This window comes from Echiichthys vipera (genome assembly GCF_963691815.1).
Source record: "Echiichthys vipera genome assembly, chromosome: 9".
Classification (NCBI taxonomy): domain Eukaryota; kingdom Metazoa; phylum Chordata; class Actinopteri; order Perciformes; family Trachinidae; genus Echiichthys; species Echiichthys vipera.
In genome coordinates, this window is record NC_139834.1 from 6833013 (window position 1) to 6845669 (window position 12657).

At 43.0% G+C, this 12657-nt stretch overlaps 1 protein-coding gene across 6 annotated transcripts in view; it reads right to left on the reverse strand.

The window, feature by feature from the left end:
- Positions 1-12657, reverse strand: part of plekhg5b (pleckstrin homology domain containing, family G (with RhoGef domain) member 5b) — a gene marked incomplete at both ends in the record, with an annotated part of 75769 nt that overhangs the window by 33767 nt on the left and 29345 nt on the right. The window contains one exon of one of the 6 annotated variants that reach the window (XM_083920701.1): positions 9578-9755. The exons of 4 other annotated variants lie outside the window; for them this stretch is intronic. In XM_083920701.1, coding sequence (XP_083776827.1) covers positions 9578-9598 — 21 coding nt within the window. Of the gene's footprint in view, positions 1-8339; positions 8353-9577; positions 9756-12657 lie in introns of those variants that run through there. One more of the 6 variants, XM_083920702.1, reaches the window with a different exon arrangement.

Here is a 12657-nt window from a genome sequence, read left to right on the forward strand (position 1 = left end):
AAATGAAACAGACTTTACTCAGCTCCCAAGTACAAAGTCTGTGTGATAATGGCCGATTGACGTGTAAACGGAGCAGGTCATTGTCTGGAGAGACACACACACGCTCACAGTGAGCGAGTGGGTAGGTAGATGACGTTTCTATAATGCCGCTCGTGGAAAAACTGGAAAAAAACAAACATCCACTAAAACGACAACGAGATAGGGGAACTTCTACTGGCCAAAATCATCAGACAAATTCAAGGAAGGGCAAGAGACTCGGTTGTTTGTGACCAAATAACGAACCGGCTACCTGACCACGGTGTTATTTGTATCATATTCTGTCTCCCACCGCTCAACCCCTCATTAGGGCTGTGCGCAATATATCGATGCGGCAATATATCATGACGTATTTCTTGCCGATACAGATATGGAAGAAACATTGCCTGTGGTGCAGTACACAATGTTGCCTCATTCAGAATAATAAAGAACTCTTGTAGTGATTTATTTGACATGGTCATTATCAGCGTGTGGCCTACTGCGAGTAGAGGGTGAGAGTTGAAGCAAAACCCAGCCCTACTGTTGTGAGCTAAATGTGTGAAAGGACAACTCCAGACAACGCCTGGACCTGATTCATCGGCCATTATTCAGAGTTCATATGAGAAAACGTCTTTAGATTAGTGTTTGTGGCATGCTAACATTTGATAATTAGCACAAACCACAAAGTGCAGCTGGAACTGGTGGGAATAACACTAACTTTGCAGGTATTTGTTGTAAATATCGGACAAATTTAATTATGATGTGCATGAGGAGAAGTTACCAAAGTCAGCAGGATTCATCTTTTGACAGAACATAAATTTGTGTATAGAAATTTCACGCCAATCCAGCCATAGCTCAATCCATAGCAATTGAGATGTTTCAGTCTGGTACAAGTGATGGGTTTAACTTCCTTTTTTTTTGTCTTAACAAACTGAGGTCCTGTTCAGTCTTGTGCTCTCTGTGTAATGACTATGGTGGAGGAGGATGATGCGGACAGTGTGAAATTTCAGGTAATTTCTCAATCGTTGACACATTGCAGGTACAGAGAAGTGAAGCGTCTCACCTCTGCGAGTCACAGACCTGGATTTACAGCTTGACGACCGTGCTGCCAAAGAGACAAGTCACAGCAGTCTGTTACAACATCACCTACTTACGCATCTCTGAAGTCGACGTCAACGCATGCGCATGCATTTTCATGCAGCAGAGTCAAATGTGCCATCGCACAGGGGTGGCAAGTTCTCTGTGAGGTGCAGGAGACAGTCCGGCCAGGGTCAGAGAAACACAAGCAAAGCAGAGGCCATATTTAGACAATATAGCCCAGACAGGTACAGTAGGCCTTCCTCACTATCAAGTCTGTGCGTTCACATTCCAGCCGAATAATATCTGATGCTTTAGCCAAGACAAACGAGTGGATCATAGGATGGGGAAAAAAAAGGCTCAAATGGAAAAAAAAGCTTGAAATTTTACATTCGTGAGTCATGAGAGATACCTGAAGATATAAACCTAAAATAACTCAGGATAAGTGCAGCACGCATTATTGCAATACTCAACATTCCTATCAATGACAGGAAATGATATATACTCTGAGGACGACCTGACTTTCACTATCCGTCCGTTTGTGGATCTGGACCAGTTTTCCCAACACAACAGGGAGGACGAGGAGGAGTGTGTGAATGAAGCTGCCTGTAAGAGAATGTGACCGCGCAGGACAGCTGACAGGCGGCCATGCGTGCCTCGTACTGCGAGTGTATGAATGTCTGCGAGACAACATTTGTCATGTGAGTGTGTGTCGTGTGTGTGTGTGTGTCCCCTCACTGCATGCCTGCTCTCAGATCTGACCGGATTAGTGGGGAGGTTCGGGGGGTGGGGGCGCATGAGTGACTGTAGATGAAACACTGCAAGCACACGCACCTTCATCCCTCTCCCCACAACAGCTGAGAACACATACGCATGCACGCACGCATGCACGCACGCACGAACGCACACACACACGCACGCACGCACGAACGCACACACGAACGCACACACACGCCCTTCGCCTTGGCTTAGCACATCCACCGCCACGTGGCACCTGCTTATGCACCCCAATTTCCACACATCCTGCAAACACGACAACATACACACGCACGCACGCACGCACGCGCACACATACACACGCCCGCTGCTCTCAGGCTATCATCCAGTGGCTCAGCTGTAATAAAGCAGTTCTTGTTTGGAAGAAGATGACTGGAGTCTTCTGAGGTGAATCAGGATTATTACCTTAACTCTTAATCCTCTGACACTGGCACGCAACATATGAAGGCAACACACTTTAAAACACTTAGGGACTGCAGCCACTGACTCTCTTGACTAACTTCGCACAGCTGATGCTAAAGACATTAAACTGCTTGTATTAACTCCAGGTTCAAATGTCTTAAAACATGATTTATAATCAAGGGTTGAATTTGTGGGTCCAGAGCAACAGCCTGGCAGTTCAATTCTGGCTGCGACATCCTCAGCCGCAATCACAATTTCGCCTCCTGAGGACAATTTTTACATTTGGATGGCTTGCCGCATCCTCGCTGGAAGCTGGAAAACTCTGCGGGTTAATCGTTCTCGATGTGTGCATGGAATTATATGACGCATTGAGGGAAAAGGCCGCAGACAAATTCAAATCCAGATTACAGATCTGACTCACTGTGATACAAGGCTCATCCATGAAACAGCGCTGGCTTTGAAGAGCAGAGAGAGAAAGAAACGTAAACATTCTCTTGATCTCCAAACCAATACTGGATCGGACACCCCTTTGTCTGTTTCCAACCTCGGTGCGTTCCCCTGCCCTCCTCCGGAACAGCTTGTCCTGCCAGAGCACACCTAGCACTTATGTAACAGTATGCATAACCGTGTGCATGAGTGTGTTTGAAGAGGGTATGAGAGCCGGAGGCTATAGTTTCTCTCACAGCCAAGGGTCACAGTGTGTCTTCAGAGATAATAGGCTTGTTTTGTTGTGCAACAATTGATCGAGTTGGATTCAGATTTGGAAATCTGATTAGTTACTGTAAGTAACTAAAGACTCAATTTAGAGCAGGGCTGGACAATATGGACAAGACCTTTCATCCCAATATAGATCACGATAACGATATACTGTGTATCACAACATAGCATGTTCTCTGGTAACTCTAAAACTCTATATGAAACTACACAACAACACAGTAAAGTCTATTTTTGTATACTCCTGTGTGAACTTAATGCGTAATAAGTGTAAGTATTTACTCATTTTATTAAGAACTTTAGTGCAAAAAAATATTTCATATCAGATTTTCTGAGAAATTTGAGTTAGGATGTGCTTGTTGTTTTCAATTTAGATGATAATTGTTAAGTATAATCATAGGAAAGGGAAAAAAATAAAGAGAAAAAGTGCTGCTGAAGGCTCTTGCACTTTTTCCAAGTTGGATTTTATACGACTGCTGTGGTGAGCTGGTCATCTGGCTGGCCATCCGATTGGATTGATTTTTGGAAACACCCCTGACTTCAGAAAGAGTCATAAAACATTTGAAACTGTTTTACAGGAAGAGAGGGGACAGAGATTTACATGTAAAAAAAAGAAATACCAAAATGTCTTTTTCATTTCACTGGGACGTTAATGAAGAACACGCAAATTTAAAGATACTTTAAAAAAACAAATCTGATCTTTTATTGACAGATTGTGAAAACAGTTCCCACACACACACACACACACACACACACACACACACACACACACACACACACACACACACACACACACACACACACACACACACACACACACACACACACACACACACACACACACACACACACACACACACACACACACACACACACACACACACACACACACACACGTTTGTCACAGTGATGCCCACACGCCCACAGAGCAAACTCAATTCCCCGTCAGTGTTCCATCATGAACCTCCACTCGCTATAGAAAACATGAAATCAAAGCAAACCTGAATCAACACAAAACAAAACAGCGTGATGAATGCGTCATGTTGGGGATAGTGGAGAACAGTACTTAGCTCCAAGCGTGTCGTTTGAGCCAACCTTCTGTCCCACACTGAGCGGTCTCATCGCACTCCAGTCTTTGTTGAGTCTGCGGTTGACATCCAGGTACACTGTGTCTCACTACACGGGCCAACTTTAATGCTCACCATCATTCCACTCCCACAGAGGAGTCTGCGTTCACGGGTCCTGTCCTAACACGAAAGTCGTCACCGATTTGGCAACGGGTGGAGATCCTCCTCAGCAGTAAGTTATGTTAGCATTAACGCCGCTGCTCATCAGTCATCAGGCGCTGGAGGAGTCGACTCACGGTAGCTTCAAGTCAACATCTCGCCCTGGCTTTTTTCCCCCTTGTTTCTCTTACAGAAAAAAAAACCCAAAAACTCATCCCAATAAACACACCTACGCTTGCTAAATGATTGGGTAGCACCAGACGAGGCAGAAGTCATGCACGGTCTTGTTCACGCCGTCAGACTGCAGTGAAGTCAGTCAAACATCCAGACCAGACTTTGGTCGGAGCATGCCAGTCTATAACGTCAAACTAATCAAAGATAAGGCAAAAGTCAGACACAAATACACATCATCGGTGGTTCATAGTCTACGACTGCAAAGAAGAAAACCACCGTCTCATTTTCCCAGAAAAATACACCGCAATGTGCCGACCTCTGACCCGTGCGTGCATCAATACAGTACAGAGTGCAGAGACTACACAAACTCTGCTGCTGATGCCAATGTAAAGGTATTTTTAGGAAACACACATCAAAGGGGTGTAACTGATGTTTCCTTTCAGTACTGAATACGTTTAGAGCGGTTTTGTTCAATTTGTTTATTAATAATTTATCTATAAATGTCAGAAAATAAAGAAATCGCAAAGTAAGAAGGTATCATCTTTCTATTAATTCTATTTTACTTGTTTTTTTTTAACAAAGTTAAACATTGGAGAAGAAAATTCTTTCTTTTCACTGTTTAGTAACCTTTAAGAGGCGGACGACAGTTTTCCCAGATTATATCATTATTATTCAAACTACTCACATCTGATCAGACACTCATTACTTTCTCTGCAGTCACTCACCTTGAGCCACAACTGATACGTTTTTTTTTTAACTGCAACAAACTACCAATATCTGTTACTGCAATAAAGAGAGATTGATAGTGAAAGAAAAAGTTGAAAGAGCTGAAAGTCTGTAAGACGAGCGTGCTTTTCATCAGGCTGAGCCGACCGAGACCGAGCCAAACTCTGCTACATGTTTGCTACCTTTTTCTTAAAAGCCCCCTTTTTTTTAACTGTCCTCTCGGGAGCCGAGCACGAGACCCAACAGGGCCTCCGTATGTGTGCAGGACAGGGCCTGTTTTTCCTAAACATTACGCAGAGTTGCCATTAGCCGTGGCCCAGTAGGTGGGATTGAAAACAGCGGCCAGTAGGGCTGCAGGAGATCAAAAGGGAGAGCCTGGGCAGGCCTGAGCCTCAGAGTCAGATTTATTTTTCAATAAATAAACGATGCATCTGTTGAGGAGTGGCACGGGGAGAGAGAGATGCCGCTCGCTCGCTTTCTTCTGCCGCCATCTGTCCTCTGGCCGGGCGAGGAGGCGGAGGAGGAGAGCCAGGGCCTGTTTTTTTTATTGCGGCCGTTATGCAACAAGACGGCCTGCCTCACTGCATGCCTGTTATCTATTAACCGACTCTCCCTCATTCTGGTACAGTACGGCCCTGACGCCTTCTCACACATATGGAGTTACTCAAACAGAGGCACTTGTTGTGCTTCATCCTCCGGGAGAGAGCAAAAACTTGTGTGTGTGAGTGGGTGTGTGTGTGTGTGTGTGAGTGTGTGTGTGTGTGTGTGGGGAGGGGGGGGGGTGTTACCCAAACACATGTTAAGTATGTTCATCAAAAGGACCCGCAGAACGCTCCATTAACTAGCAGACGTCAAATGTAGGACGAGGAGGGGTGTTTAATAGGGGATGATGTCAGTCAAAGCCGAGTGAAAATAAATGCAGCAGGTGTATATAATGATCCCCATAAGAGATACTGTACATCCAAACGCATCAGGGAAACTTTAAAGTCCGGATGTCTCGATTAAAGAAGCCGACGAACACTGTATTTTGACGGGGCGTAATCGGCTGATCTGTAAAACAGAGTCCCTTTAAATCTGGTGTTTACTCAGAACTTTCTTGGAAATAAGCATACTAAATGACTACTTGATTATAAATAAATGTTAGTCCACTAAGACTAAAAATAACCTCAAAAATCAACTAAGAGGGGGAGCCGTACTTTAAAGGATCATTTTTGCTTTTTTTAAATACGGCAACATTGCTTCAAGCCAGACAGGGAAAGAAATAGGAAACAGTCATCAGACAGTTGACCACGTACTAATCCTGGGGGGTGTCCTTGTCTGACGTACATTGGTAATATTATTACTATTAGTAATATTTCTATTATTTTTTTAGTGACTGTTATTATTGTTGTTGCTGTGCATGTCTCTCCATCGCACTGACTGGAGCGCTTCAACACATGGAGAAATCCAAAGTGAGACAGGGTCAGCTATTACAGTTGCAAAGTCATGATTGGACAATCACAGTACGGGGGAAGGTGGTTTAGCAAATGGCCAACAGCTAAGTCAGTTTTTCTAAAATCACTAAAAATAGATAAAAATGCAACAGTGCAACATTGAAGGTGGTGGTACACCGTCACAAGAAGACTGAGCGTGCACACAACCACGACAAGTACGGTAAGTTGAATATATGGATGCACCGATTGGAAAATCCTGGGCTGTTAATGATGATTAAAATAACAATCTGTCCAATAGCCAATGTTTTTTTGTTGTTGAATATTCCCCCTTTTGTGCCAGTTTGGATGAACAGCGTTTGGCCCTTTTCTGTAGCAAAAGTCACCGAGGAATGCAGCATTGAAGATCTGCCGAAACTCACCGAATGACGCTAAACAACGCGCTTTTATCACGCTCTGCCAACATCTCCGATGCTCCATTCCTCAGGGTCTTCAGAGACAGGCCAAACACCCTTCATCTGAACACATGCCCACATTACTATGACACAAAGCGGGATTAAAAATCAGCAAAATATATTTTTTTATCCTTTTAACACAACATTAAGTCATGTGCAGGCCGATTGTGAGAAAGGCAAATATTGTCCGATACCAATGTTCGGCACATCCCTGGTTGAATCATTAAGTCAGTTTGTAATCTGTGAAGGACTTGAACAATTAACAGTTTGGGGAATAATTCACCTTTGTTTCATCTTTAAAAAACAAAAAAAAGTTAGTATGATCATGTTTCTGGTTTTGCGCCACTGCTGTCCCAGCGTCACTACTGCAACAGAAAAGTTGGCCGCAAAATCCAATATTGACTGAAGTTACGCTTGAAAAAGACAGATCATATCTCTATATCAGACTCTAGTCCATCAGTGTGTGTGACTCATTTGCTTCTTGTAAGTATTTGGACACCAGATAGACGACAGACTGTAACTGAACACTGCATTTCATAATGATGTCCTCCTCTGCACGGTGAGACATGATGGATGACCGTTTTTCCCAGATTACACATTATAGAAATTTAGGAGAAATGGGCCCATTTTGAATTATTAACACACTGACATCATTTTCAAAATACCATTAGGGAATAAAACTATTTGCATTTCCTCTCCAGCTAATTAATATGCAAATTGCACAAGTGTTGACTAAAAAACTACTCAACTCCCCAGTGAACAGCTGCGCTGATGATGCATCATGAACACCAGCTCCACCATCTATTTTTCTTCATGCAGCAGAGTATTGTGCAAACAATCTAAAAAGGTGAAACCAGACACTGCCCAGAGGTCCATCTGAAAGCACAGAGTCACTCCGGGTTTGAGCTTTTGCCACAGAAAACAACAAACTCAGGAACAAACATGCTCACAGGAAATACTGTAACTCCTGTGCATTCCAGTGTAAGGTATGTTTCAACATGCAGCCCACGAAAATGATTACCTCCTCATCTTCCACAACTCATTTTCCTACCAGAGAACTGGATTAGTTTGCTTTTTAAAAAAAAAACTGAATTTAACTACTGGCAACATTAAATAATCTCTTAATTCCCTTTAACGGCTGTATCTGGAAGAGCCAGATATTTACACAACGACCGAATGACACATGCCACTGTCACAGTGTCGTCACTGAGGAAAAACAACGCTCTCAAGCTGCCTCTCAAGGGCAGAAACACTAAATCCTCTTTGCGCTGAAGAACTAAACACAGCCGACACTATTCATCTCAGGGTGATCAATACGATTGCAGGAGAAAAGCACCACTCACCAGCAGCTGCTCTCTATCCGCTCTAACAAAGTCAAGTGTACTGACTGCTGTCTCAGGCAATCTTGGCTGGGCTGTGACGCAACCAGCCTTCCTATCCGTAGCTCCAGGGCAGGAGAAGAAAAAGAGACAGACAGGAGGGTGGTGAACAAGACCAAAAAAGGAGGAAGCTAGAGGGAGGGAAAGAAAACTGGTCATTTTAAAGTTAAACTAAAACTGATTGTTGGGAAAAACCATTTCCAGTTTGGGATACAGAATACGTAAAGAAGAGATCCCTGGTGGGTGCCAGCTGGTACAACTGGTCTGCTGATTTAAGAAGCAGATGGGAAATATGCAGACAAAGGAGGGGAAAAGAAGACTTAAAGTGCTGCTCTGCACATATGCAAAAGTGGGATACCTTCACAGCCTCACACTGACAGGAAATACCATCAACGGAACATTATTTACCAATTATTTCATTATCGTTTGACAGTTCCACAAAAGGGAAAATTTGCTGCTTTTTATTGTTTTACAACATAAATCAACTGAATATTGTTGGGTTCTGTCGGTTGACCAAAAAAGGACATTGGGAAAAGTCACCTTGAGCTCTGGAAAACTGAAAGTATTTCATGGTTTCTGAGGTTTTGCAGATCTGAGGCTGAAAGATACTGTATGTCCAATTTGTTTTATCCCGTTATAGGTCATTTCATATCTCAGTAACGATACATAGCATGTTTTCTGGTAATTCAATAAATCAATAGTCTATATGGAATAACCACATGTAAAACCTATTTTTATATTTGCGTATGTGGGAAAATACTTGACATTTTCGCATTTTATTAAAAACGTTGGTGAAAATGAGCATAACGTGTTGGGATCAGAACGTCAAGCATCGTAAAAATGACAAATTTTGCCGTAACAACATTACGATAGATTTTTTTTCATAAAGTTTTAATAATATGCATCTTCCTTCTTCTATATATTAAGATAACGGACTTTCAATTCAGACAGCTTAATTGCGCATGATGAAATCTCAATATGATTTTTTTTACGATATCGACGATAAATTCAACAATTAATAACAAGTCCTACTTCAGTTAGGCGACCTTTTCCTTTTCTACAGAGTATGAATGAAAACTGCAGCAGTAAATAATGAAGTGTTTCTCCAGCAACACTCTCAACACTTCATATGCATTAAAAAACAAAGAGATGTAAAATAGAATCCAGGAGAAAAGCTTGTTCTTTAGATTATATTCACCTACCATAGAAAACTCCACTTCCATGGAACGGCAACCCCTTTGAGTTTCAATAGAAGAACCAATCAATATCTCCAATAGACAGCAGGCGGTGAAAGTTTCAGTCCCAACTCTGGGTCGAAACTTGCTCTTCAGTCCCTCTCTATGTGTGCGAGTGCGTTTCAAAATAATCCTGAGCACAATCTGTTAATCTGACGGCCGGTTTGATAGAAAGAACGTGACAAAACCTAAGAGGCTCACTCTGTTTACTACCGCAGTCTACTGGGAAGGCACACAAGAACACAGAGAAAATCATCAACCCCGCCTATCTGCTCAATCACACCCCCACAAGCTCACACACATCCAGGCTGACTCATGAAAACTCCCACTGAAAGTGAGCTCTTTTTCTCCTGAGAAAAGTTTTCCATCTGACGTACAGTTCAGTGATGTTTTGGCTGAACCAGATGTAAAAAAAAAAAAAAACTCATCCACAATAATCCATTTTTGTGTTATTCGTGTCTCCTGCTTGATTTAGTACTTTGTTTTGACCTTTGACCCTGAGGTGATAGAAGGTTCAACAAGGAGAGTTCAGTTGGGAAACGTGATGCCAGAGGGGGGAAGTAAATGCGTGAGGAAGAACAAATAGATCCGTACGGCATTAAAACCCCTGTATCCATTTGTTCTTCTAAGTCAGGGGTTCTCAAACTTTTTCAGCCGAAGACGCAGAGGAGAAATCGGGTGTCTCCCCAGGAAGGCAAACTTCCAAAAAGACGTTAATTCAAGCAATCGAGAGCCAGGGAATCACAGAAGTCACACTCAACGTCACCTCAGCCAGAGAGCTTGCCGTACACAAGTTTTTCAGGTCAAGGTCCGTGAAAGAAGATCCCGGTTTGATACTACTTGATCACGATACTTGGGTGCCCTATTTGATATGTTTTGCGATTTAATATTATGATTTGTTGCAATTTTTGTTCACTTTTTTAACAAAAGGTTGATCTAGAGGCTTTTACTCTGGAAAATTGCTAAATTCATTCGGTTAAAACACTCGATTTTGTGTCTGGCCTCAACTCGAATGTATCGTCATGTTATTCAGAGAAAATAAACTACTTCTACATGAACTAAAATAAAATTAATCAACTGACTCTTTCATGCATTCCAGCACTAAAAAACAGTTTAAATAATTGGTTTATAAAGAATTGTGATACTTGAGATTTTTTGTCTTTCAATTACTCTTTTATAGATTTTTTTGACTATTTTTGCAGTTTTTCAAGCCTTTATTATATAGAATAGACAGGAAAAGGGGTGAGAGAGGGGAGGATAAATGCAGCGAAGGGCAACAGGTCGAAGTCGAACACGTGGCCGCTGCCTCAAGTACCTTCAGCTTCTTTACAGGGGGCGACTGCTCTAATCACTGTGCCAACGGCCGCCCCCATAGTTTATATTTTTTATTCTATTCTATTTAGCTACTGCACCTGTTTTTATGTATTTCTGTTACTTCTTTACTCAGCTGTATTTACCTCTGTTCCCTCTACTGCAACAACTGATCATACAGGTGAATCTCATCTCATAAAAACTAGAGGTGTGGCATTTAAAAGAAGGCGGCGTTTTCCAGGCAGGGAGGTTCTAATGAAGTGACGATATCCAGTTGAATTATGGGAAATGTCTTTTTAGAGTCTGGGACAAAAGTCATATTATTTTGGCCTTTGACTGTTCTGTTTTTAATCCGTCTCTCTTAAATCCACCAACTTTATGGAGATCCTGAAAAGAAAACTGATTCCTGATTCTAAAATGTGAGGATTTGTTGTTTTTCTGCAGTCAGTACATTAATCAAAAATAGAAATAATCATTAAGGTTAAATCTTTTGGTGTGGTGGGGTGTCAGTGTGTGTGTGTGTGTGTGTGTGTGTGTGTGGGAGAGCACGGCGCTGTGTGGGAGTGAGATATAAGAGCAAGTATGATTCATAGCCTGATGTTACAGTCTGTTGCGTTGACCGCAAACACTACAGCCCACTACTCTCTGTTCTTTTGTCATTCAGGTTAATCCCAGATGAACTGTGTTTAAATATCCCGCAATTAGCTAGCTGACAAAAACAATTCGAGCCCCTGAGGCTGGGGGCCTGCGTGTTTGTAGTAAGAGAAGAGAGGGGTAGGTTTTAATGCCCAACCCCCCCCTTTCCTCGTCCTGTGTCTTCAAAACAAAGTGACCTGTTGAATCTGTGTCTGCCCCCCACTGTCAGCCCTAATTAGGGGAGGCTATATTTAAAAGAGTGGACAGCAGCGACGCAATTATCTTCAAGAATTAGACCCCACTGGCACTGCCATTGTTGGGGGGAGGGAGGGGGGGGGGGGGGGGGCTTGAACACGAGTGACCTTCCCCTTGATACCTGACCTTGGCATTAACCCCTCAATAACCTATAAGCTAGGGATTCATTCAAGTTTTCAGTGGAGCGGTTAGACAAGAGGGGAAAAAACAAAGGGAAATGGGAGCGCAAAGATAATGAGGATGAGCATGTTGGTGTGAGAAAAAGAAGTGAAAAGGATTAAAGCCAAATGTCCCCCCCGAGATGATGATGATGATGATGATGATGCTGCTGCTGCTGCTGCTGCTGCTGCTGCTGCTGCTGGAAGCTCCACGATTTGGCTTCAGTTCAGGAGTGATCTCGAGAGCATGCTTCCAACGCCATAATAACAGGTTCTGAATTGGAGATTTTTTTTCAAGGCTTATCATCGCCTCTCTAACTAAGCACTGCAGACTGCTGTTCTCACAGCATTTCATTAAGCAGTGCTTGTTTACGTTCTCGGAAAAACACTCGGAGCAAACCGACAATTAGTGGGGTTTGCCGTGGGAAGACTCTTCGCATGCGAGGGATTTAAAGGGGGTTGTTTTCTCAATCCGTGTCCTCACTGGGGGCCCTTCTCTTTAAGTCTTTGAACCCCCGGCTATATTGGTCGGCCCATGCAAGGCCGTTTCCATCGGAGCATCAGTCAGGTACCCCTCTTCCTGTTATTCCCCCCGTCTGCCGCGACACCGCTTCCTGGCTAGGATGCTCCTCGGGGGTTGAACTGGCGTCACTGGTAGGTGCACCTCCCTTACCATGGTGTTTGTAC